The following is a 27,216-nucleotide window of genomic DNA, read 5'->3' on the forward strand; positions in this document are numbered from 1 at the left end:
TTGGGTCATTTAAATTGTTAGCAGTCTTGGTTTACATGTCACAGTGAGAGAGAGACCTCATAAACATGTCTTGCAGTAAATCATCACCATTCTCCAACTGTTGCCTGTGTGTTGGTCTGGAAATAGCTTTTTTGTGTGGTTCCTAACACTGCTCAGATGACAGGACTCTGTCATCAAGTGTGCTCAGAGGGTTTATAAGGTGTGGAGATGATCTCTGCTGTCTGTTAATAAATATAGAGCGAGGGCAAGTCATACAAAAGCTGGAATATATTTAGATACTTGCTTTTGAAGCTGAGTTTAGACACAGTAATTTCAGTACCACTGTCATTTTTTCCACATTGTATTTAATGCAGCCAGATATAAAAGTGTTTTCACTGAAAATAAATCACAGCACTTCCTGACATTATGCTTGATGCCGAATGTCAGTATTGAGGTGTGGAGCACTGTTTTATTGAGTGATGAAATTCAGTTAATACAATTAGGATGAGCTGGATTGGCATATGTTATTCACAACTAATCATCTGACATCGTTGGGATGGCAGGGGGTCTGTGGTTTTGGACCACTGCTGTTTTATATATAAGTAGAGCATTCAGTGCTGTGTACTGGTTTGCTGACAGGCCACTGTGTTGAATATTGCGTGTGCTGTAGGTGCTGTGGCCGATGTTGCTGTGTTACCTGACCCCAGCCCAATACTCCAATGCTACCACCCCACTCTGCAAGTGCCTCATCCTGTTGGCCAATAAGAAGCGAGCTGCCCAGGAGCCAAATTTCATCATTGACTTCTGTGTATCAGGTGAATACCATAGGGAAACATACACACCCACACACAACCCACACACATACACAAAGGAGAACAAACATTAAAACTACAGATAATGTGCACACACAAAAACACACAGAGGCACAGGCACACAAGTGCATGGATGATGTCATTGATGAATACAGCTCCAGACGCCTTTAAGTGCAGAGGGCTTTTCCACTGGCTAAGCCATCCTGCACCGGTTCATGAGGCCAGTGCATAAACACACATTTTCTCTTCAGCAGCTCATAGCTCAGGCCGGAGATGTTTTTGCTTTCTTTTTTCCATAGCTTTTTGGGAGTGAAATTTTACTTGCAGACATTTAGTTTTCATTAACAGTCGTCTGCTTGGCCAATACTCTCTGGTTTTAATTAGTCAAATGAAAAGCCATATTTATCATGTGAATAAAGCACTGGGGTCCTAGAGGGGACGATAATTGTTCCTCGCAGCAGCGTTGATTAAACATGACTCTTAGTAGAATAAATAACATCCTAGCTCGCTAATCATTTACTCGTTAATTGTAAATCTTTTGGATCAGCAGCCTATGTTGATGGCTTACCCTAGTCTGCCCTTTTCTTGTCTTAAAATTTTTCCCAATTATTTTTCTGCAGGTTCCAACCTTCCCTCACAGTATGTGCTAATGATAAGACTGTTGGTAAGTGAATGTACATTAATTTTTTGGGGGTTTTTAAAGAGTCAGACAGATTATTTCAGTAATCACTCACTCACCTAGCAGCACCCATTTCCTACAAATCAGCTCCAAAATGACTTTAAATAATTAAAACTTTTTAATTAAAACATCATTTTGTGTGTGTGTGTGTGTTTAAAAAGCTATTTTTCTGGGCACTAAGTGTTTATTTGCTAAAAACATCAATAAATAATGCACAAAATTAAAATAAAACCAAATCTAATTATTCCAGTAAGTGTGACATTCTGTGTGTGAATGTGTTGGTTTAACTTTTTCCAACTCTTTCCTCGTGGCAGTCCATATTACTGGAGGTTATCATCCAATAACTACTTTTACCAGTTAATAAATAATGTTTTAAATAATGTATTCTGTTGATTTAACAAATTCATGCAATCAAGGAGAATCTGAACAAAAACCCACTCACACCTACTACCACATTATAGAAAAAAATGTATATTTCTTATTTGGTTTATACTATTATTCTTTTGTATTTACTATGATTATATATAACTTTATACAAGAACCATGCTTGCTGAGAATGCATTAGTTTAAATATATATGATTATCTGAGGTTCCTAAGACTTCTGCACAGTAATACATATATATGACTTTGATGTATGGAACACTGTCCAAAATTCAGGGTTTTTTTCTGCACCAGGTGAATGCTGCCTTTCCTTTCCGTTGTCGAAGCCATGGTGCTCCCTCTCTGAGTCTACTGCATGCCATTAGTCCAAACATCCACCCTAAAGCAGAAGCACTATGGAACACAGAAATTCCGCAACTTCTTAGTTGCCTGGAAGGTCAGTGGCTTACCTCCACATAGCCTTTTAAAGGCTAAGAGAAGATTATTATTCTCCCATAAAAGTTGTCAGTGGTGCTAATTTGACCTCTGCTAGTTTGAGATTATGGACTGTGAAAAAGAATGTTTTGGAGGCCCTACACAATTAAGCTGTAATCACAGTGTAGCTTCTGAGTAGTATGTCCACCATATTGTCGGATGTTACAGCTTCATGATTTTTTCTTCCAAAATTTCATAAGCCTCTGTGGGATATAATAACTTTCATAATTTAATAAGGGAAAGGCATATTTTACATTTTTTTGTTATCTTACAAAATTATTTGCTCTGGTTTTAAATAGCAAAAACTTTGGAAAGAAGAATTGAATGTATCCCTGTATGGGATTTTTTTTGTTGTTGTTTACTGTTTTTTCTTTTCATGGGCCATATTTTTTGTTTCCACAAACAGAATCCACACAGGAAACACTTGACAAAAATAACTGGGAAGATATGCTCCTTCAGGTAAATATCTGTAGATTTTTTTTTTCATGGTAATAGAATTGTCTTACCTACATTTCTTCAGCTCTGCCTGTGGTGTATTTTTACAAACCTGTTATTGTTTGTTTTGGTGAAGTTCTTGTCTAAAACTCTGCTAACCATTGATGATGGCCAATGGAGCTGTCAGTTAGCGGTTGAGGCAACCCGTTATCTTCCTACCTACAACAACTTACTGGAGGAAAAGGTCAGTTTTCCTCAGGCAGAAATTAACTTGGGTAAACTACAACAGGCTAGCCCTACCTCTACTGATGTACACAAAGTTATCTCAGCCTTGGATGTAAAGAATTCATTATTGCATGACAAAGCACTGAAGTAATAGAGACTTATGTTTATTCTTTTGGAATTTTCTTTTGGCAGCTTTCTTGGTTTGTTCTTTAATGGTCCTCCCTAAACCCTTCTGGGTTTCCCCCCTTTTTTTATTATTATTTTTTTTAGAGCTTCCTGTATAAGTGCATTGGTGTAACTCTGCAGCACTGCACCAATAAGGATTTGGTGAGAAAACAGCTTCAGGAGATCCTGATCAGTGCCCGCCATAACGACGCCACTGAGAGAGCGGTACAGCAAAGAAAACACATTATGCACAACTCTATCACTACTTTTGTTTGCTTTGACCTCCTTTATCTGTCCACATCTCTCTGGCTTCTCGTTCACCATCTTGAGCGCTGCGGACACTGTGTTGAACTGTATTCGTAAGTTCATCTGCCCATGTGTTTTAGTGTGCCCTTCAATATAGTTTCCTGTTTGAGCTGACAATTAAAAGCACAGACTCTCCTTTGTGCATATCAGTGAGATGCTCAGTGAGATGTGGTCTTGTGACAAGAATGCATTTAAGCCTGTCTGTTTATTTTCAGAGGGAGGTCATGCCTCAGCTCAAACCTGTAATTTCTGGCCTTTGGTGAACATTAAACTTTATCACTGATAGATTTGATTAGAGGTTGTTGGGCTGACAGTTCCTAATTGCAGAGGGGTACATGCTGATGATTACACTGATCTACTGTTTGGAAATCGGAGGCTTAAACATCCATTTAAAAGCCACTAATAGATAATAATGGGAGTAATTGGGAATGATTTGTTTCACAGGGAGTAGCGATGGGTATTGGGCTGTGTGCCAGCAGTCATCTGGATGGCACTCTGGCCAAACTGGATGAGTTTGGGAAATCTGATGCCTTCAAGAAAGCCTCAGGGATCTTTGGTCTACTCAAAGTAGGTTCTGATTTTTCTTCCTATTAAGAAACATTTAAACTTGCAGTTCTTAGGCCTATAAAAGACCCACAGACTTGTTCATCTACATCATTCAAAAGAATTGGGTTAAAATATATGACTGTAGTGAAATCATTAATGTATAAAATCATATTTAGGTTTTTATTCTTTTATATTATATGTATTTGATTGTGTACTTGCTTATTATAATCACTGAGTTTGTTCCTGCTGCTTTTTTGATTGCCTATCTCATTAAACAGGATAAAAATGATGTGGATGTGGAGAAGATTAAGAGCACTTTGATTTTGTGTTATGGCTTTGTGGCATTGCATGCCCCGGAGGAACAGCTTCTTCTGCGACTCGACAATGACATACTTCGCAACATCAGCAAACATTTCAACACCAAGGTACAAAAAAAAAAAAATTAAGAGTTCCGGTTTTGCAAAGCATTGATGGGGTGAGAGAAAATGGGAACTCAGAGTATAAACAATCCGGACTGTGGTTGCCCAGTGAAATAATGTAGTATGGGTCTAAAACACATTATAGTGTCTAATCATTATAGGTATGTCCAAACATAACCTCATAAAACTTTCAATTTGTGTCAGGTGGGCAAATATTATTGTTTGGATGATCTTTTATTCTTATATTTAGTTAAGAAATATGAGTGAGGTGTACAGTGGCTTTAACCAGAAAGTTGTAATATTTTCCTAAATGGAGCAGAAAAAACTCCTTGGTTTAGTATTTTACTTGAAATCCAGTGCCTGCTGGAGAGGCAGCCATGCTTAACTTGGCACTCACTCTATATGACCTCATGTCAGTGGGATCCCCGAAAGCCCAGATCAGAAATTTTGCAAAACCCTTCCCTATTATAAAGAATAGGAAATGTGGAATAGTACATAACATTCTTAACGTTTACTCTGAAGTTAATTCATTGATTTAGCTCACAAAACGTTATTAAGTCTTGATTAATGCAATTCATTTGAGAGACTTTTTGCATGTAAACATCTTTTACTTTAGATGTAAATTTTAGAGAGGTGTTATCAAAACATAGACCTCATCACCAGTATTTTTGGTAAAAGAATTACAAATATTAATTAAACAATGGTCATCATTCTTCAATTATTATTATTTTTTTTTAATTTTGCATTGAGATACAGTAAATACATGTTTCAGTTTCTCAGTCATGCAAATTAGTATATCTAATTAATGTATTGATATATGCTGTTTTACCCTCACATCTGTAGGTTACTTTTTTTTTTCTGCAATAAAATAGCATACTTTAATATGTTAAATATACTACTGTTCATTAAACTACATGAATACTTCTATGTTGCACAGGTTCTTGGAATTAAAGTAGAGACCAAGGTACCATGAGGAACCTCTTTCTTTACTATGCCCTATAAACCTTACACTAAAACTTCCTTTGCTCTCAAGGTCTCAATTGAAATTTCTAAGGTTCTTGGCTTTCTGAACTTCCCTAACCAGGTACAGAAAAGCAAATAAGCATTTCAGTTGTCTATATGTTAGAGTGTGGTCCAGTCACATTAAATAAGGGAAAGATTAAACATTTTAATCAGCAAGACTTTCCCCATATTTATTTAGATAAGCTCAGGTACTAAATACAAAATCATGTGAAGATCAAATTCTCTTGGCATTTTAAAACCACTTTAGAAAAAATGTGGTTCTGTTGTTTAGAGAAGTTCAGGAAGTTTAAAAAGGAACACCTGTCTACTAACCCTGTAAATGTCTTCTTTTACTAAAACATCGTTGCAGTGGTTCTGCCGACTTGGTTTTCTGACCTGCTTTACCTTCAGGTGGTTTAATTCAACAAGTATGCTTCACTCAAACAACTTTTATCTTCCGTGATTTTATTCATCCTCTGTCTGCCATTAATCACGTTACTATTTCAGATGGAATTGAATGGCTTAAATGATCAGTGTAATGAGCATGCTATGTTGTCATTGGCAAAAATTATGTGCAGAGTATATTGAATGTCTTGCTGGATCTCTTTAAGGTACTCCTGGGCTGAAACCTTAAAATTACTTAAGCACAGCATGGTGAAACAAGGGAATAGAATATAGATTTCTAGCATATCTACCAGAGGGTGTTTTCAAAATCAAGATTTCTTTGTAAACTTGCTAATTTAAACCAAAAAATGTGAACTGTGTACAGAAATGTTCCTTAGATCCTCTTTTATGTTGTAAGCATTATAATGTGTTTACCTGAGACATACTGATTTGTGAAACACCACCCAGATCTGAACTTGTTCGAATACTAATTTAAAATTTTTATCTGGAATATGGCTTTCTTAGAGGCTGTGGTGTGAAGTAACTTTTGCTTTGATAACAGGAAACATGACACAATATTACGTTTTGAATATTTGTGTGTGTTTAAAATATTTGCAGGATCTGACAATGAAGCTGAGTCTTATTCAAAGCGTTGGACTCATTGCTAAGGCCATTAGTACTTGTGTTCGAAAACAAGGCTACCTTTTCAACCGCAAACAGGAACTCATGGGAGTTATGATGGTGAGTATCCTTGACTCACACCATGAATATTATTTTAATCCAACTTAAAATGGAAATAATTTACAGATCAAAGAACCTCAGTTTCTCAACATGATTCTTTGAAGCATCCAGAATGTATGAGTTGGTTTTACTGAACAGCAATTAGCAGCTATTGAATCAGGTGACGGCAAAATATTAAATAATCTTTATATTTTTTTTGTGACAGGATTTCATTAAGGCAGAGCCGAGTGATGTCCTTCGCACACCTGTGCGCCATCTTGTCATGACCACTTTTGCTAACCTCATGTATCCTTGCATATTAGCAAATCCTCAGCTACTCTCCACCTGACATTAACAAGGTTATATCATCCCGCAAACCTCAGTAAACATCTGTCTAATGCGAGTTTTTAAAAAAAACTATTTCATAAAATGTACACAATCAAATTCATAAAAAGCAACATGTAATAATGAGGTCATTACTTATTCACTGTTTAAATATGTGATAGTCTTTCATTTCTTTTTATGATATGCTATACATGGAAGCATTTTATAACTTGACTCAAATTTTCAGTAACTTGGATCCATCACTGACGGAAAATGAAAATTTTGACATGTTAAAAGCATGTTTAAATGGGGTATATGGACTTCCTCCATTAGAAAGCACAGAAAAAGTCAAGGATGAGGAGGCTCTGGATCCCCAGCAAAGAGAGGTGGGAATTGAACCTTCCTAAGACACACATTCAGACTGATTTACCTTCACTTTGTTCAGAAACATATGCTTGAGAGATTTCTTGGTTAGTTATAGCCCTTCAAGTCCAACGGGGCTTTGAATATTGTTTTGCAAATGGCTTACTTGTAAAATGTGATTAATGGACAACAGCGAATTATTGTTAAGAGCCGCTGAGGTTTTTCCATCTTTGCTATTTGCATTCACTTGCTTCCAGACTCATCATACCATTAGATATATTGCTTTTGGGTAACTAGAGGCGTCTGCATTAAGACTTATTCTCTTATCCAAAGAAAACTAGCCACAACGAGCACAACATTTGGAAGTAGATGTGCATATAAATATGTGCAGTTCAGGACTGGCCAGTCAACGTATAATGATGGACTTGGATCTGATTTCACAAAAGCATCATGTCACACCAAATCAATTCACATAGTAGAGACTGCATCGTTATAAACACTTTGTCCTGGATCTTTCCTTGGTAGGATGAATCATATCATGGGATTCTTAAAAATGATTTTTCTAATTAGAATATTTGTTTTATATGGTTTGAAAGAAGCCAGTGTCAGAGGTCTGTGAACCCATTTTAGTGCTTTATCCATTCAAATTCTGCAAGTGGAAAACTGCATACAGCTTTTCTAAAAGCACTTGTAGCCTGTGGGTTACAGATAAGCCTCATGTTGCAATGTCTTAACTGCACCAGCACCCTTCTAACAGCGTCTGCTGTCCACCAGGCCTTGTACACAGACACCTTCAGTGCTTTACGTGAACTACTCTGCAGTGTGCTGGCTAAAGATTTAAGTCCGGATGGATTTCAGGCTGTTTTTAAGGTAAGCTTTCTTCTACACTCATTATGTTAATTGACCACCGACAGTTAGCTTTGTCTGAACCCTGGTTACTGAGTTAAATTTGTCTTTTCCCAGCACATAGAGAGCTGGCTGAGCTCCCGAAATGATCATGAGCGAGAGAGAGCAGTGAAAACCACAGCTGAGATTTTGCAGTTCTACCTGGATAGTCTCAATGTCAAGGTAAGATATAAGAAATGCTAGTGCTGTCATAGTGGGTTTTGCTGGACTCGTTACTCATATACAACTGTTTGAGTGGACACAAAAGCTATGCACATCTCAATGAACCTTTTTATAACTATACAGAACTTGGTGACATTCCATAACCTTGGAGCCCTTTTGGGACGTCTGGCCCCACGCTGTACAGACCCCAACCCTGGTGTACGACGAGCAGCCATAGATTGTATCTACACTCTCTTACACATTCAGCTGCGTTATGAAGGTAATACTTGACTTCTCGCATTAGTAACGTTTTAGAAAATAGTCTAGGGTTTTATGTCCCTTTTGTTTCTGTTGGATGTAGAACTGTCTTGGTCCAAATATGGCATAATTCATTAATTTAGTGTGAACAGTCACAATTTTCCTATGAAATTGAATTAAAATACCTTGTTGTGTGTGTTCTGTGCTCTCCAGGCTTTTCGCTAGACTACAGAGATGACGCAGTTGAGAGTTTGCTAACCGTGCGAGAGAAACTGAACGACCCTGACCACTCCGTCCTCTACAAATCCTGTTCTGAACTCACTAAGGTACAAATGCCTCGTGTAATAGCATCATCACATTATGTTATTATCAAAGAAATTGATTTGAAAATTTTTTATGACTTTCCACTTACCTCAAGGCTGTTATATTGATATTGAATTGATTCTTCTTTTAGATGCTTTGTAAACATTCCTAATGGGAAATCAAAGCAAATGTCAGCTACTCTACAATAACACAAATATTTTCTTTCATTTTATTTTATTGTAGTAATGATAATGATGGCCATTTTACTGGATGATTTGTGAATCATGTATTACATATAATTTGTGTCTCTTTCTTATGGCAGATAATCAGTAAGCGTCTGCCTCAGCAGCAGCTGAACACATTGATATTCATGCTTTTTGAAGGACTGGTAGACTCCCAGACCAACTGTTCTAGAGCCTCCAGTGTCATTCTCAACACACTACTCAAAAACAGAGGGGGTGGACTTCAAGACCTGGTAAAAAGAATTACTCTTATAGTGAGCTGTAAAATCATTTTACTGGGTTGAAAAGGCATACACAGTACAAACATATTTGTTGAAATTATTGTTTGTTGTTCTATTTCCTGTTCTTCTTCGTGTATGTATCAGGTCCCTGAGATGTTGGAGGTGTTACACAATCGGCTGCAAGTTATTGCTGAAGAGCAGGTGAAAGTTGCAGTTGCGCAGTCCATCCTCATCCTTGCCACACAGCACCTCCAGGCAGTCATCAACACCCTCATTTCCTATCCGCTTCCATTTGACAGGTTGAGAGCTTTGTAGTTAGTCAGCTTGTCTAAGGCTTTCTGTTCTTTTGCTAAATGTAGTAACTCCACATTTTAAATTAAAACTGACTTATTAATGTGCCCTCAGTTGGACCTGTGAGATGTGGATAGCTCTGGGAGCTGACAGCACCGTGGCTCGTCAGATCATGGAGATGATCATCGAGAAGTTGAATGTCATGGTGCCATTTGTTGATAAGAAAGAGTTCATGTTGAAACCAGGCATGACAAAAGTGGCGACCAGTCAACCTTTAGCCGTAAGTAAATTCACTGGGATGAAGGAGTTCTGGGAAAAATGAGTTTTGGAATCCCCATTCTTAACTTCCAAATTGTTCCTAAAATCCTTCCAGCTTTGAACTCAAGCCACTTGATAGCATTTATAGCACTTGTTGAAGCACAAAGTAAATTTTTGACGCTAAAAGAGACATTAAAAATAAGTGTATAATAATATTTAGGGTGAATATTGACCAGTTTGAAGGAAAAAATGGTTTCTGGAAATCGGAAGGCTTGCATAATTAACAAGTGACATTTGAAGGATTCATGGAATCCTATGGAAAGAGGGAATATTCACAGCATTTTCGATTTCTAAAAGAAAATATTGGGATATGAAAATTGTTTCAGATTTGTTAATCCTGTTTCATGTAATATGTGGAAACTCTCATTCAAGTCATTCATTATCTGTAAGCGCTTATCCAGTTCAGGGTCGCTGTGGGTCCAGAGCCTACCTGGAATCATTGGGCGCAAGGCTGGAATACACCCTGGAGGGGGTGCCAGGCCTTCACAGGGCTATGTGGAAACTGGTATTAGGAATTTAATTATTCATTGTCTGTAAACTCTTATCCCAATCATTGACTTTATCAAATTCCATTTTGTAACGCGTATTTGAAAATAAATGTTTAATATTATAAATATAAACATTTATTTATATAAATAAATAAATCAATAAATACACAATTAAATAAAAAACAAAAACAACATACCAGTCAGTTTTCAAATCCCTCATCCTTCTTCTCAAAGTGAAAATGCTTTGGATAAAACCTGCAGTCCAAATACTAGTGTGTTCTGTTCATACTAATGTCAGATAATGAGTCAAGCAAAAAAAAAAAAAATTAAATCAGAATTGGTCTGAAACTTTGAAAATCTTTGGGTCTGCTGTGGAAACAGTCAAAATTAATGAAAGCCAACTATGTAAGGGACTCATCTTAATTGGGACTGTCCAACTCTCCATATGTGATTTCTCATATCTGATTTGTTTATTATGTGTGTAGATGACATGTGCCCTGCGTGAGATGATGCTGAATGGCCACACTGAAGAGGCTGTGGTAGCCTTGTTCCCACAGCTCTTCAGTTCTCTACTGGTGCGTATGAGCTCCAGTGTTGGGGTGCAGCTCCCCAAGGACATCAACAGCAACAGCATTGGAGCGGATCGCAAAACTAGCAGCAAATCCAACACTGTTAACTTTGATGTCTGTAGGTGAGTGTCATCAGACAGCAGCAAATAACACAGAGTATGCATTTTTCTTTCTTTCTTTAAAGGTTTATATATAATCCCGTTACATATTTTAACAAAAAGTATGACACTATTTGGAAAGAACATTCATATTGTTTTCTCTTCTTGGTGGAATTCAGTGCCTTTTGATTGAATCAAAAGCTACAGCGTGAGCATTTGTGTTCGTTATTGCACTAATGAATTGCCCATTTTTAAATTGAATAGCTTGTTCATAGATCATTTTAATGACTTTTTATGAGTAATGCATGTTATTAATGAGTCACCTCTGGGGTTTTTTGTTTTTCCAGTGTGGCTGTTGAAGCCTTGCGCATTCTTCTGGCTCGAGCTCATCTGGATGCTATAGTAAAGGCACTAGACCAGGACACAGCATGGGACAAGATGAAGGACACACAACATCACACTGCAGGGGTTACTCTTCTCTCCAGGTGTGCCCCCATCTTTTTATGAATTACACACAGTCCTACATGTAAGGTTGATCTGTTTGTGCAGGAAATTCTTCTTTAGATTCCATGGTCTTGATGCTATTTTTAAAAGACATATGCATTTTTTAAGTTTATTGAGTATTTTATTGAAAACAAACCTCTATTTCTCAGAGCAATGGCAAAGCATGCAGGTCCTCGTCTTCCTGCTATAGTAGAGAGCTTGTGTCCGTCCCTCAACAGTATCTATGAGTGCCAGAGAATAACAGTCACAGCTTTCTTCTCAGAGGTAAGGAGATGTGTGGGATTTTTTTTGTTTGTTGTTGTTGTTTTTTGTCTGTCTGTTTGTTTGGTTGTTTGTTTTACTTAAAATGGCCTGAGATGGATGTCTACATTGGAGTGAAATTTAGAGATAAATAATTGTACATAATTGAAAGGGCAGAACATGCTGCTTCTCTAGTTCTAGAGTAGTACACATAACAAGCCAGATTTAGGACTGTGTTGTAATCCAGATTTAATTAAGGAACTCTAGTTTTAAAAGTGCACGGCCCATGTGATTCTAGGAGAATGCTCTCTTGCGCTCTCTCTCTCGCTCTCTCTCTAGCTGCTAAACCACCATGTGGTGACAGAGCTAATGATGATGGACATATTGATGAGCAACATGATGGAGAGGATTTCAGACCCCTGTTGTACTGTCCGCATGTTGGCCATCAGAGGCCTGGGGAATATTGCTGTTGGCTCACCAGAAAAGGTACTGAAAATAACAGTGAAGTATGTGAATTTGGGTCAGGCTGGTAAAGGTTACTAGATATGAAACTAATGTAGCTAGTAGTTAATGGTTTTGAACCAAAACCACTATATGTAGGTCTACAGTGCTTTGGCTACATTGTGGTTCATGCCATATGAAATACTCACTGCTAAGCAGGCTCAAGCCAAACTACATTATAAATACGTTAATGAGTAAATTGATGGCATGATTAATGATGATACAAATTGCCATAGAATTAATGTGTTATATGCTTAATGTTTTTCAGCACTAAATATTTCATATACTTTAAATAAACTGGCAAATATTTTTAATACTTGTCTTTAATATGTCCAGTATTTTTAGGTGTTTCAGCATTGAACATGTTAATCTGTGTATTTTGCAAAATGGTAATCTTGAGGTTATGCCAAACTATAATGCTACAGTAAAGTGATTTCCTGTAGTAGAAATATAGCTTAATTACTTTTATAATCTCCTGGTCTAGGTGAATAAGTATGCCAAAGAACTGTTGGCTGCGATGAGTTCAGGGATGGAGGAGAAGGACGACCCAGGTAAACTCATCACTTTGGAGGCCATGTCTGGCCTGTCCAAGGTCCTGCTCTATTTGGACCAGAAGAATGTGCACCTGCTAGTTGTTTACATCTTTATGAAGATCAAACCCTTCCTGGAGAATGTAAGTCTGGAACCTGTGTGTATTTTTATTATTATTATTAAATGTGTTATTACATATTTATTATTGTTGTACAAGCAGGACTTCATACTTCAATCTGGCACTCGTTGAGCCATGTTGGTACAGTTGAGCAACAAAATATTCAAGGCATTATAAAGAATTGGGCTGCCTTTTTTTTCTTTTTTTTTTTCTTTAAAGCTGCTTCAGAGCATCATTCTTTGAAGGCTTTGATGCTGTTAATTTCTAGTGGGAAATCAGACCATTATTCAGAAGTACAGACCCACTTTCACACTGAGCAGATTGAGAGCGATGGGGTTGGAAGTCTTCCTTTGATGTAGAAGAATAAAGTGCAAATGACAACTTGCCAGACCTTTTTATTTATTTATTATTTTTTTTATTTTAATTTGCTTAGAATTTTTGTGCTCATTACAGCAACTTATATTGTTTATAAATGGTTTCCAAATTTCAGCCCTGTAATCAATTTGCAATTTTGTGAAGCTAATCAACAAGAATATTTTTTTATATTAATTCACCTCCCTAAGAGTCAAACTGCTTTAAAGACTCCCTTTTTGTTTTTTTTTACCCATGTTAATTGTTGGTGGTATTGAGCTTTAGATATACATTTTATTATGGTTAGTACCACTTTAAGAGAAACAATATCAGCTGTTCTAAACTGTATTAAATCCATTTCCTTTATCCAATTAAAATTACATTATTTGATTCAGAACTGTTTACGCAGGTATATCAGCATGATGCACGTGGTTCTTTGTAAACTGCAGTGTTAAATGGGTCTTTGATATGCTTTGCTGTTGTGGGTGTGTGTTCTGCAGGAGAATGATGAGATTCGCTGTGCGTCCATCATGCTCCTGGGGAACCTGTCAAAGTTTGGCTCAGGGGAACCTGTTTTTAAAGACCAGATCCACAATGTACTGGTCAGTTTGCTCCTGCACCTCAGTGACCCAAACACACAGGTGGTCAAGGTGAGTGTCTCAGTCTCATTTGAGGTCTCGTATCTCTTCCAGCTGTACTATAACTTTTTTAAGAGGGTGAAAAAATGAAAAGATTGAATGCAGTATCATTTTACACTTTTTTCAGTGTAACCAAGATTCATGATTTTGCCGCTCTAGATTTCAGTGAAAAATATTTAGACTTTAAATGAGTCTGAAAATATAAAATATGTTTGGGTGTATTTCTAGGCATGCAAGTATACCATGCGCGTGTGTGCTCCAGTGGTGGGTTCTGAACAAATCAACGACATGTTTCAGAAGCATTTGCATGAGGAGAAGGGTCTGCACTATGGGGAATTTATCAACGACCTCATCAAATACATAGTAAGTAAACAGGCAAAGGATAGTTTATGAACATGCTATAAGTCCTCAATCAAATTAAAATCAAATAGGTTTGCAAATACTGGTGGATAGTAATTTTTTGAGCATGAAGCTAATTGTTTTGTTTTAATGCTCTTGTTTGAAAAGGCAGCTTTTTAAAATGGCAAGCTTTCACATTATCATTAAGGTGCCCTGTTGTTTCATTGCATGTTCTCATTAATATTCATGTACTGGCAGCTAAAGTTGTGTATAAAAACAATGTCTTTTTTCCTCAAAGATTCAGGACTTCCCAGGCATGCTTAATTTCTACCATGTCTCAGTTGTTCAGTTCTTTAAAAGCAATTGGGCAGAGATTCGTGCCAGTGCTGCTATGTTCATAGGTGAGATTCATTGTTGTTTTATATTCCCCAAATACAGAAAAAGAAAAATAGAAAAATGTTCCCTTTTGTTTTTGTATTTTAAGGCTTGTATGTAGGTGTGGTACAAATCATGTAACTTTGTACAATTGTTTAATTGTGTGTGTGTGTGTGTGTGTGTGTGTGTGTGTGTGTGTGTGTGTGTGTGTGTGTGTGTGTGTTATGCCTCTGTATGTTGCTTTGTCTTTTGAATTCTAGGGTTTCTATTGGGAAACTTGCCTGAGGAGCATTTCTCCCATATGAACATGGGTACAGTAACAAAGGGTAAACTCCTCTATTACAGAGTCTATTACACAATACACAGTGCTCTTTAAAAAGGACATAAATTCGGTTTACATTTAGGTAAAAATATATATGCTTATGGCCACCGAAACAACAAGAGCAAGGATTTGTCACACCTTTAGTGGTACTGATTTAGAAAAAAGGGCACACAGGATCACTGATGTGAATCATTCAGTAGCACTCTTTTGAAGCAATTTTATATGTGAGTTACAGTCTAGTTGGTTTGCTTCCAAAATAAACTCTTTTTTTTAACCAAAGAGACCCCTGACCTACAGGCACAAAAAGAAAGACATTTGCATTCAGTTGCAGAACCTATTAAAGTCTCCCTTTCACCAGGGAAAAAGTAGAACATGCAGGATTAGTGAGAGGACAGCTGTAGACTATGAAGGTGGTGCATGATTTTACTGTCATACACACAAATAATGCACTTCTGATACTGCTGTAAATGCTATAATCTAAACCTTAGATGCAATAATTTTTCATATGAAAGCTTATGTAGTGCTTTATACATATAACATATGTAGGGCTTAAACTTCTCTCCCTCTGCTGCTGTTTCAATCTCTAATAGAGCACAACATAATTTGGATTCCACTGGCTTTTAAAATTGTGCATTTTGTAATAAATGGCTGGATATTATACTACAGAGAATGTATTTGATTAGTGCAAAAGTAACATGGGGTTGATTAAGCGCTTCTTTCTGTCCCTGTCCTAGGTCTAGTCATGCTACTGCAGGACCCAGATCCTTTGGTCCGGGCGAAGGCAGCAGAAGCCATGGGCCGATTCCACTGAATGCTAGGTTCCCTGCATTCAGCCCTTTATTTGTGATGGAAGAGGGAGAAAAACCTCGACATGTCATACTTGAATTACCTTTTAAATAATTTTAGTGACCAAAGACTGTGCACTAGCTTAACACAAACAAGAAAATAGAACATAGACATTTAGAGCTTTTTGGAAGTTGCGTAATGGTGTATTTTGTCCCTGTTCGTCTTTAACAGACTGCAGTACTTAGTGGGGAGTAAAGGTTGTAAAGCTAGTGGAAACCCTTTAAATCACAGGCTTTTAAAATGGTACAAGAACTAGCCTTTATTTAATGTGTTCAGTTTCAATCTTTAGGTATAATACTATGAACTGCGCCTTCAGAAATGAGCTTGAGCTGATCATAGCACAGATGAATCAGCAGTTCTGTAGGCCTAATATATGGAGGTTTTATTCTCAGTTCCCAACTTCACTGGTAAACTTACATGTGTCTATGGATCTACGGTAAGACTATAGCAATAAGTATAGGAAGGGTGCCATATGCTTCCTCTTTCTTTAGTGTACAGTTAATGATAGAGTATTAGCAAGAATTAGCTTTGTAGCATTGTGCTGTTGAGGTGACCAATCATGACAAATTCACCTACCAAGGTGAACAAAAGTATGTTGTGCTTCCTCTTGACCCCATGTAAAACTCGTGGACATCAGGCAAAGGGATGCCATAACAGTGCCAAAATCCTATATTTGTGTGAGATAAATTGTTAAATGGAGGAAACAGCAGATGTTTCACTTTCCTTTGTAATAAAAAATGTGAGCTTTAGCCACCACAGGTGGAATTTCATTAGCACTTTTTGTCCACTGTTTGTAAAGTTGCATTTGGAAGAGGATGTGGTTTAACCATGTTTAAAATCAATTTCACTGTATTTATGTAGTGGTTTGGATTATTAATGTTTATAGTGTGTGTCCAGCCGAGATTGTTTCTAGCGCTAATCTAACACAATGGTTATCCTAGTCAGGGATATTCCCTTGTCTACACCTGGACTACTTTATTGATAAAGAAGAGTCTGAATACATAATACTGTGTAGTAAAGGGCTAGGCTTAAACCTTCTGTTGGATACAAGCTCTTACATGAAGTCAGGAATGTGAATATTGTCTATATTTTGGTTGGAACTAAATTTTGGGTAGATGTCATGGAGCAGACTATGACAAAAAATATGGTTTATACTCATCATAGATCAGTATTTCTGTAAAACTATCAGATGTTAAATGAACAGACATTATATGTTATATGTGTGGTCCAGTGCACGGTAAAGTGCAGCACACTGGGTGATTGGCACCGCAATGCCATGGTTTTTATCATGATTAATGTTTTGTACAATGTGTCCAGTTAGATTTTCATTCCAAATTCAGTGATTAGGTGCTTTCTTTTGCTAATTAACTCAAGATTTATTCATAAATTCCTCAAACTGCTTGTTTGTGGTTCTGGAAGTACAGTTAAGGCCAGATTGCTATAGTCTGGTTCTGGATCTCAGGTTTAAGCGAGCTGCTTTAGAGATCATTGCAAGATTACATCCTTGTGTAACTTTTCATTACATTTGTTTTTTGAGAAGTGAATATTTTAGAAGAATTTTTCATCTAATGTGGGCTGGATAATCTGGAGTTAAAACGGCCGCAATCATTTTATTTTAAACAAATGGATTGATTTAAACTTTATTTGCACTACGCTCACAGTGCTGGTATATTAATTCCCATTATGGGGGGTGGGATTATTTTTGCTGGGTCATCTTCTGTGTTAACAAGTGTCATTTGTCAGCATTTCATAATGATGTTCCCTGCAGGGATGTTACAATAATAAAAATTGTTCAGCACACTTTGGAAATGATTTACAAAGTTTTTCATTATTATACATTTATAAGCTAGTCTTAGACTGTCTTTTCCTAGTCAGTGTGTTTGTTCAAGCCTCAAGTTGGGAGATGCTTTGGTACAAGAATTGTCATTTTATTGTAATGACATTTAATGAAACGCATTTAGTGAAATCCCAGATGAATAATGTTTTTACAGCATCACAGAACTGCATAATAAACTCATGCCTTTCGGTCCGACCTGTTAGAATGGAACAGCCTAATAGGCCAAACCCATACCCAAATAGACCTGAAGGACACAGTTTTTTGTCTGAGTCTCACAAAGGCTTAGCCTGCAAGCGTTTATATGGAAATGTGGGTGATTTCAATTCTCAGTTGACCCTCTTTACATAATGTCATTGAGGGTTATTTTGATCACTGAAAAGCACTTCAGTAAAGTAGATTTGACATGCAGAGTTTGTAGATGGGGTGTGATGAGGAATATTAAAGCTTAGAGTTGATTAGATAGGAGAGTAATTACAGAGTATACATTACTGTGAAGAAATTAGAGAACCCCATTTTGCATCAGGAAAAAGCCAGAATAATGTTTATCTGAAATTTACACAAAATGCTTTGCACATCTCTGCTTCATTAGTCCACTCTTTACTTTAGTGCCCCTGGTGTCAGTGTATGCTTCCAGTCTTAAATCAATGAATTTACAGCTTTATCCTCTACAAAAACTCTTCCCATATGTGACTTTGTTCTTCATCAAACAGAGTACATTAATGTAAATAACTACCCAAACACACCACTGCCACCTTGAAGGCTTCTTTCTCATCTGCATTTAAAATGGACACATCGGATATTTCTCCGAGATCAGATATACAATAACTCTTGTATAAAGAAAAGAGAAATTACAAAAATAATGTAACATATAAAAGAAATTAGACTCTTCCAAACCTTGCATTGTAGTCCACCAACAATGAAACCTAAGAGGGGGGAGGGGAGGAGGAGGCAGATTGACAAAGGCAAAGAGTGGTTGCAGTAAATCCGGAATTATTGTTGAATACATTTTCTAATTTTCTGTTCATCTTTAAAGTTAAAAAATTATCCACTTGTACTTTGAAATGTACTGTGAAATTAAATGTATAAGGGTGGTCGCTGAATTCTTCACGGTATTGTAGCTCATGTGTTGTGTATTGTAAATTCTGAAGCTCATACTCAATTCTTAATGCCATTCCCATGAACTAATAACCTTTGTAAATAGTTTTTGAGGCTAAAAGACATGCACTTAGCCATGCACTAACTTGAGAAAGGCAACAGATGAAATGTTTAAATTAGAGGTGCCCAAGTTCTTCCCAGGGACCAAAAACTTCAACAGCGAGCTCTGACCACTAGATGGACCTAAAGCTCACCCTTCAGTCTTTGTTTTTCTCTTGCTCTGCACTTTTCCTCAATGTTCTTTTAAAGAGCGTTGAATAGCTCTAAATGCGACTGTTATTAACGTGAATCAGATCACTTATCCAGCAGTAACGCACTGGGCCGAGAGGTCAAGCTTTAAATGATTAGGCACAGATTGTCCTTATTCAAAGCCATTATCGTTTGTAGGCAAATAGTGAAGGCTTTTTAATCCTAAATGAAGGCGTAGTGAAGATTAGAGGGTGGATGGGAACAGATCTCTACGTGAGGCCTGACTGCAGAGTGGGCTTCTGGGGAAACTTCTCTGCTGCTGTCTCACTGCCCAACTCTCCACTTAAGCTCATCTTCCCCTCAGCATCATATCCACTGCTCTTCTCTGTAGCACAGAGATTAGCGCTCATTTTGTTTTGCACCTTGATAGAGATTTAATTACGCACCCCTTAATAGAATCAGCAAAGTCTCTGGTATTTGTTCATAAATTTCTTGAGACGTAACTATCTAAAGTAAAAAAACAAGTGTTTACCTGTTAACGTCTGTGTGGTGATGTTTATTTAAGAGAAGGCGTATCATGAGTGAGATAAGCAGTTAACACCATGGCTGAACATTTCCACTTTAGTGTTCAAACAGAGGCAGCTAAAGTTTCATACTTCATAAACCTTAGGGATCAATCCCTTTAACGTGGGGCTTTCCAGTTGACGCTTGAGCTACAAGTGCATGGTGAAAATGAGGTTGGAAATAGAGGTGAGGACTAATTGCATATTCATGAGATTCCTCATATTTATATAGTTACGTTTAATCCACCGCTTATAATTTTAGCTTAAACCCAAATGGATCTTTTGAGTTATTGTCAATTTTTATTTGCACATTCATGGTCAAATAACATGTTTTATTGATTTAATGTCCTCTGTAGGAATTGCATTTTTACACTAAAATTACTTCATATTTTTGCAGTTATTTACATAGAATGCACAGATGTGTCAAAAATATATAAATGATTTTTGTTTTTACTTTTTCACTGGGCGTATAATCTACAGTTACAAACTGTAGTCCAGTTGTTGCTCTGCATACTTTGTAAGACCCCATGTACCCTATTCTTCCATTGTCAGTACACCCACAGGACCACCACAGAGCAGGTATTATTAGGGTGGTTGATTATTCACAGAGCTGGAGTGACACTGATGTATTTGTGGTGGTGTGTTAGTGTGTGCTGGGCTGGCGTGAATGGATCAAACACAGCAGTGCTGCTAGAGTTTTTATAAACGGTGTCCACTATATTAGACACACGCAGAGTAGCTCATCTGTTGTTCAGATTAGTTTTTCAGCTGTGGTCAGAGAATACTTCCTACTAGACGTTTTTGACTGGTGGACATTTTCTCAGTCCAGTAATGACTTTGATTTGTTCAGAAGCTCTAGCAGCACTGCTGTGTCTGATCCACTTGTACCAGCACACCACACACTAGTGTCACTAGTACAGATAATGATCCACCACACAAGTAATATCCTAACCAGTGTCCTAACCATTAAAACAGGGTGAAAGGGGGCTAAAAATGTTAGCAGAGCAACAGATGGACAACAATCTATATTTGTAGAACTTCAAATATAGAGCTATATGGGAAATGGGGCTGAGTGTAGAAACAAAGAGGTCACTTTAATATTTTGGACTGACCACACTGTGTTTTCTTTTTCTCCACTGTGTTAAATTCAGCAAACAAACAGTAATAAGGTGATAAAAAAAACTGTAGAAGATTTCAGGTATTTTTTTTTCTCCACCTCTGGAGAAAGAAAGGAAAGTTAAGATATACTAAGTGCTGAAAAACAGATCATCTATCTTCTCTTGTCAAACTTGGAGCTAAATGTTGGGTTAACAGTGAAGCTCACTGTCAGTCTGAAGCAAGATGCTGATCCTCTGAGGTCATTAAAAACGCCTGGACATTTTTCACTAAGCATAGGTGTGTTAACCTCGACATCCTGGCCATGCTTCTCACTTTGGCCCTTATTAGCCTCTCATAGCTGGAGACAGACACACTGTGGCACACCATGGCATGACCAAGCTTCCCCAGCCCTCTCCTTATTACCTGTAGAAACAAACTCATGTCTAGGAACACTCTATACAAATGCACTGACTCATTCAGGCAGAAATAGGCTCAGGTCTCACCAACATTACATCAGGGTGACATCGCTGCTGTCTGGAAAACTTGCTTCTTAAATGCTTAATTTTCAAACTTAAATGCTTCATGTTCCTAAACTGAAAGAAGTTATGAAATCAAAGAGAATTACAGTGGGTTGGGCTTGTCCAAGTCTTTTTTAAAGGCTGTTGGGAATGACCTGTTTCAATAAGCAGCTTCGAGGACACTTTGTGGAATGGAGACTTCCCCATCTTCGAACTTGGTCTGGGTTAAAGACGTTTTAAATCATAGATGGTAACAAAAGATATTCGGCTTTATGTTTCCTCTTTTGGTAGGTTGTATTCTCCTATCTGTGATGCCCTGGCACACTGTCCAGGGTGTGTTCTTACAATGTGCCCAAGAAGTTCAGACATACCAGACCTTAAGAGGATGAAACAATTATGAAATGAACGAAATCTAAGAGATATATGGGAGAACCATGGAACTCTTGCTTCCATTTTCTTCCTATTTGTCATTCATTGATTTTTTTTTTGCACCTCCCCCCTTTCGTGCCTTTATGACCAAGTGTTTCCTCTTCTGATGCTTTTAGTATTGCAACCCTTTGTGATCTAAGAAACGCAGTAGCCATCTTTACAGTAACAAATAAACAAATGACAAACTGTAGGGCTCTAATTGTAGCTCAGATCCTGTTGGTATTTAATTGCACTTATAACACTACTTAATTCATGTAAACATACTTGCTTGCTTTTTCTGTTTGTTCTCCAGCAATGTAATCTCATACGCTTCAAAATATTTACACTATACACTACAGGGTATAATACATTACGGAATATATACATTTAAAAGTGCTATTAGAGTTTCTCTCTCTCGCTCTCTTTCTCTTCTGATGAAACTGCACTTATTCATTGCCATGTGTGTCAGTGGAGGCGCATGTGACTGAGTGTGAGTGTATGTGGAGTTGACCTGGCTGTGTGAGGACATATGGGTCTAATCTAGAGCTCGATTGCTTTGGCTCACATGTGATGGTGCCCATCAGTTGATAGGCCAGGCTGCGATGGGAGAACATCCACTCCTCAGCCCCAGTTGCATTGTGTTTGATGCTGCTGCTTTACTGCTTGTCGTGAGGCTGGAATCCCAGGCCAGAACAGATTGTCCTCTCTTCCAGAATGGGAAATCTATTTCGAGTGCACACTTTCAGAACAGTTGGAATTTGGCTGCCTATAAAGTAACTTTGTTCTTTCTGCTGCCACCACTTGCACTGACTGCTACATTTATACACTCCAAATGAACAAGGGCGTTTCTTGGCTAATCTAATTGACATCGTGAAGGTTAGTAATGAAAGCCTCCTGCCTCCTGAATAAATGAATAAAAGGCCACTGTGTGTTTGTAGAAAGTTTGGGACCTGTGGTACTTTTTCTGTTTGAATAATTAGTTGATCCATATTCATTATGAGCTGTAGCTTAGTATTAAATCGACTGCATCTGTACTTGGCCTTATCTGGTTAAAAATGTCCTGTTCTTAATGAGGAATCACTGGCTGTTAATGCTGTCTTAATTAACTACCAATCACCCACTTCTTTAAACTAATTAAACGCCACTTGAACCATTTAATCGTAACGGCTCTTAAATTGTTTTTAGTGGATGGAGAAAAGTACTGTCCCTCCGGGAGAGTGGGGAATTATTTTGTCAAGAGGACATTCGCAGAATTAGTCTGCTTCTCCAAATTAAATGTCTGCTTGATCCACTCAGAATCAATTTAAAGTGTCATTGCAGTAGAGGACATGCCGCTGCTTGTTAATAACTGTCATTTAATGAATTCTGCTCTCAGATGGCCACACTCATCACAGTTCAGGAGTGTTGCCTCATCATCTATCATTAATACTAATGATGTCAAGATCTGAGGAGGGCTAGTCATAAATGTGTCTTAAATCCACATCAGATGTGACAGAAATTAGTAGCTGCAAAATTGCCTTAATGGGAGCATTGAAGCTTCATTGGGTGTGTGTCTTAAGGATGATAGGATTGTTGTTCTCTCGCTTGGACGAGTGCCCTCAGATCACATCTTTGAGAATGACTAGACTTTCCGAGACCAGCCAACAGACAGAGAAGCAGCCTAATAACTACAGGGGAGCCCTCACTTCATTATTAAAGTGGCACAGAGAGTACCGCAAAATCCACCATTGTTTATTGAGGCATGTCCATGACAAAACTCAGAATAAGTGCTTACTCTCATTGTTCAGGCCCATTCACACCCTCCTTTCTCCCGGTTTATCAATTCCTTTATTTTAATGTCTTTACTTTATTGAACTTGGCAGCTGTCTTTTACACAGTGCAAAATTTTCATGATTAATAGACCAGTAACAATTCCCCAGATGCCATTACTTTAATTACATTAACTTACATTAAAAGTTCTTCTTGCCATCTTCTTTCAAGTTCCAATGTACCATTTTCAGTATTGGCATTATGCTGCTAAAGCACTGAAGTCTGTAGGATCTCCTTAATTTGATCATGTGATTATTTTCACACAACTCCACATAGACTAAACTATTGATATCAGGTGTTTGATTCCATCCCATTGCCACAGGTTTAAAATATCAAGCACCTAAGCATGGAGACGGCTTCTACAAACATTTGTGAAAGAATGTGGATCTCAGGATCTCAGTGAATTCCAGTGTGGTACCATGATAAGATGCCACCTGTGAAACAAGTCCAGGCCTGAAATTTCCAGTCCTGGGCACTAGAGCAGTGGAGATGTGTTCTCTGTAGTGATGAATCACACTTCTCCATCTGGCAATCCAATGGATGGCTCTGGGTTTGGTGGTACTAGTTTGACTGCATTTGTGCTAGGTTGAGATTATGTTGTGGAATTTATTTTTATCAGTGAATGGAACCCTTAATGTTTCAGCATATCATGAGATTTTGGGTAATTTCTTGCTCCAAACTTGTGGGAACAGTTTAGGAATGGCCACTTGACATTTTAACATGATTGTGTACGAGAGCATAAAGCAAGGTCCATGAAGACATGGATGAGCGAGTTTGGTGTGGAAGAAATTGACTGCCCTGCCAGAGCCCTTACCTCAAATTTTGGGATGAATTTAAGCTGAGATTGCAAACCAGGCTTGCTCGTCAAAACATCAGTGACTGACCTCACAAATGTGATTCAGGAAGAATGGTCAAAAATTCCCATAAACACACTCCTAAACTTTGTGGAAAGTCTTCCCAAAAAATGATGCTGTTATAGCTGCAAAGGGTAGGCTGACATCATATTAAACCCTATAGATTAGGAATGGGAATTCACTCAAGTTAATTTGCATGCAAAGGCAGACAAGTGAATACTTTTGGCATTATAGTGTATTTCACAGAGTGGTATTATTGAAAAGTGAAGCATTTAAGAACCACAGCAACTCAGTTATGAAGTGGTGGACATGTAAAATTATAGAGAGGCACATGGTGTGTATAAAGTCGTCATCATTCTTTAGACTAGTCTTGCATCACTAGTACAATGCCAAACGTCAGATGGAGTGGTGTAAAGCACTGTGCCACTGAACTCTGCAGCAGTGGAAAAGTGTTCTCTGGAGTGATGGATCACACTTCTCTATCTGGCAGTATGATAGAAGAGAATGTCAGAATAAGTAAGTTTGAGAGAGGAGGGATAATGCTATGGGGGTGTTTTTCAGAGGATTTGTCTAGGTCCCTTGATTCTAGTGAAAGGAAATCTGAATGCTTCAGGATACCAAGATGTATTAGGTAATTGTATTTTTCCAAATTTGTAGGGACAGTTTGATTAAGGTCCTTTTTTTGACACATTACTGTGCCCCAGTGCACAAAGCAAGTTCCATAAGACTTGTTTCAGTGAGTTTGGTGTGAAAGATTTTGACTGACCCACACAGAGCCATGACCTCAACAAAATCTAACACTTTTAGGAGGAGTTAGAATGGGTATTGTAAGCCGGATCCTTTGTTCAACTTCACTATCTGACCTCACAAATGCTCTTCTGAATGAAAGGGCAAGAATTCCTACAAAAGTTTGACACACTCCAAAATCCTGTCAAAAGTCTTCCCAGAAGAATGGAAGCTGTTATAGCAACAAAGGTGGGACTAACTCCAAATTAAATTGGATTTAGAATAGGAATTCATAAAAGCCCCTGTGTCTTGATACTTTTGTCCATAGAATGTAGAATGAACTCACTAATGAACACAAATGAGTACTTGTACTCATTGCCCTTAACTTCTTGCCAGAAGTAAATGAACTAGACTAAAATGAACAGGGCTGAAATATTATTTGCCAATGTATGTGAATGTGTAAGAGGAGGATGGACATATGTACTAGAATCTAGCTGGATAATGTTGTCCCTCATAGTTAATAACTAACGTAGCTATCATTTGGATGTGTAGTATTTGTCTTTTTTTTTTTTTAATATAATGAAATTAATAAGTTTAACTCATAATTGCAGCCACAAGTCTCTCCTCCATTGAAAGCCTAAGTTCATTGTTATTACATTGACCAGTACATAAAGCTTAACTGCTACCAGACTACTTTAAAATATCAGTGATATCAGTGAAGCTTTGATTTGGTCAGAGGCATAACCGAATTGTGTACCAGCCAGTAACTGTGATTAAATAGTGCATAAAATATGTCTGCCATGGTGTTCCAGCCACCTCCATTTGAGGTCATTTTCTAATATATATATATATATATATATATATATATATATATATATATATATATATATATATATATATATATATATATATAATTAATTAATTTCATAGGCATAATACATTTAAATAACTGACATTTAAAGCTATTTACATTTAAATGCTATTCTGATTTCTATGCTGTTTATTCCAGTCTGTTTAGTGGGGCATGATGATTGCTCCACTAAATGGTCTCCTGATGCTAAGGCTGATTTGGATTAGCTACTATACTGCAGCATACGGCACTATCTAGTGGAAAGAGTGCTATTACAGAGAAGCATCATTGCAAAAGTGGGGGAGGAATTCAGAAAAGACTATAAGAAGTTGGTGTGGATGATTCCAGCTGCTCTATGTGCTTTCTTATAACCAGCTTGAAGGGGGAATGAGGTGGAGAGGAAAGGGAATGAGTTAGTGAAGCCTGGCTTGTTCTCGCTGATGCAAGAGGCCTAGTGTGGCTGTAGCTGTTCACTAGTCATAGTGGCGAAGAGACAGTGTGGACGACAGAGCGGTCATATCAGATCTTCTCCAGCATCAGCCATCCTCCCAGTGATAGCCAGAGAGAGAGAGAATGTGTGTGAATGTGTTGAATGAGTGGAAGTCAGGCCTGGTCAGGCTGATGCAAACGGCCTTTGGTGTTCACATCTGATGGTCATTAGTCTGAGAAAAGGACATAGAGAGACACACACTAGGCCTGTGACACTATGAGATTGGGGGGATATAAGGTCAGGCCTGGTGCTTCCCATACTGGCTAACCTGCCTTTGCAGTCGACTTGCTTGTTAGAGAAATAGAGATGAGGAAAAGAACAAGAGTGAATAAATCCCATCTCGGTCTGGCCAGTGCCAACAGCTTTGCATGTCCCAGTCTGCCTGCTTGTTAGTGCACTAAGACCTCAGTCTCCCATTCTCTCTCTCTCTCTCTCTCTCTCTCTCTCTCTCTCTCACACTCTCTCTCTCCTTCTCTCCCTCTCTCTCTCCTTCTCCCTCTCTCTCTCTCTCCCTCTCTCTCTCTTTCTCTCTCTCCTTCTCCCTCTCTCTCTCTCTCTCTCTCTCTCTCTCTCTCTCTCTCTCTCTCTCTCTCTCTCTCTCCTTCTCCCACTCTCTCCTTCTCCCTCTCTCTCCCTCTTTCCCTCTCTGTCGGCCCTTGGTGCTCCTCCATGGCCACAGGTCACTCCACGCCAATTTAGACTGATGCATATCTGCCCTGTCAGCCATCAGCCTCCAAACAGGAAATAATTACAGCAGGAGCATCTGCTTTCCCTGAGAGCCTCAGACAGACAGGTTGGAGTCGCTGAATTCCACTTCTTTTTCAACACAGACTGGCTGGAGAGTGAGAGAAAGAGGTATGTATAGAAGGAAGAACACCTGGTGAAATCGTCCCTCAGTGATAGC

At 38.0% G+C, this 27,216-nt stretch overlaps 1 protein-coding gene across 4 annotated transcripts in view; it reads left to right on the top strand.

Moving 5' to 3' along the window:
* The window catches only part of mroh1 (maestro heat-like repeat family member 1), a 30,873-nt gene extending 13,685 nt beyond the window's left edge, over nucleotides 1-17,188 (top strand). For 3 of the 4 annotated variants that reach the window (XM_066682972.1, XM_066682973.1, XM_066682971.1), the window contains 29 exons: nucleotides 650-794; nucleotides 1,412-1,455; nucleotides 2,147-2,288; nucleotides 2,733-2,785; nucleotides 2,898-3,005; nucleotides 3,257-3,376; nucleotides 3,902-4,024; nucleotides 4,282-4,428; nucleotides 5,360-5,386; nucleotides 6,427-6,549; nucleotides 6,755-6,834; nucleotides 7,100-7,238; nucleotides 7,990-8,085; nucleotides 8,179-8,283; nucleotides 8,407-8,542; nucleotides 8,734-8,846; nucleotides 9,146-9,298; nucleotides 9,431-9,585; nucleotides 9,692-9,857; nucleotides 10,869-11,074; nucleotides 11,398-11,535; nucleotides 11,704-11,818; nucleotides 12,134-12,280; nucleotides 12,780-12,968; nucleotides 13,796-13,945; nucleotides 14,162-14,296; nucleotides 14,571-14,673; nucleotides 14,908-14,973; nucleotides 15,704-17,188. In XM_066682972.1, coding sequence (XP_066539069.1) covers nucleotides 650-794; nucleotides 1,412-1,455; nucleotides 2,147-2,288; nucleotides 2,733-2,785; nucleotides 2,898-3,005; nucleotides 3,257-3,376; nucleotides 3,902-4,024; nucleotides 4,282-4,428; nucleotides 5,360-5,386; nucleotides 6,427-6,549; nucleotides 6,755-6,834; nucleotides 7,100-7,238; nucleotides 7,990-8,085; nucleotides 8,179-8,283; nucleotides 8,407-8,542; nucleotides 8,734-8,846; nucleotides 9,146-9,298; nucleotides 9,431-9,585; nucleotides 9,692-9,857; nucleotides 10,869-11,074; nucleotides 11,398-11,535; nucleotides 11,704-11,818; nucleotides 12,134-12,280; nucleotides 12,780-12,968; nucleotides 13,796-13,945; nucleotides 14,162-14,296; nucleotides 14,571-14,673; nucleotides 14,908-14,973; nucleotides 15,704-15,780 — 3,501 coding nt within the window. In that variant the 3' untranslated portion in view covers nucleotides 15,781-17,188. The remainder of the gene's footprint in view (nucleotides 1-649; nucleotides 795-1,411; nucleotides 1,456-2,146; nucleotides 2,289-2,732; nucleotides 2,786-2,897; nucleotides 3,006-3,256; nucleotides 3,377-3,901; nucleotides 4,025-4,281; nucleotides 4,429-5,359; nucleotides 5,387-6,426; nucleotides 6,550-6,754; nucleotides 6,835-7,099; nucleotides 7,239-7,989; nucleotides 8,086-8,178; nucleotides 8,284-8,406; nucleotides 8,543-8,733; nucleotides 8,847-9,145; nucleotides 9,299-9,430; nucleotides 9,586-9,691; nucleotides 9,858-10,868; nucleotides 11,075-11,397; nucleotides 11,536-11,703; nucleotides 11,819-12,133; nucleotides 12,281-12,779; nucleotides 12,969-13,795; nucleotides 13,946-14,161; nucleotides 14,297-14,570; nucleotides 14,674-14,907; nucleotides 14,974-15,703) is intronic. The other variant, XM_066682974.1, reaches the window with a different exon arrangement.
* Nucleotides 17,189-27,216: the final 10,028 nt, after the last annotated feature.

This window comes from Hoplias malabaricus, chromosome 10 (genome assembly GCF_029633855.1).
Source record: "Hoplias malabaricus isolate fHopMal1 chromosome 10, fHopMal1.hap1, whole genome shotgun sequence".
In the NCBI taxonomy this organism is placed as follows: domain Eukaryota; kingdom Metazoa; phylum Chordata; class Actinopteri; order Characiformes; family Erythrinidae; genus Hoplias; species Hoplias malabaricus.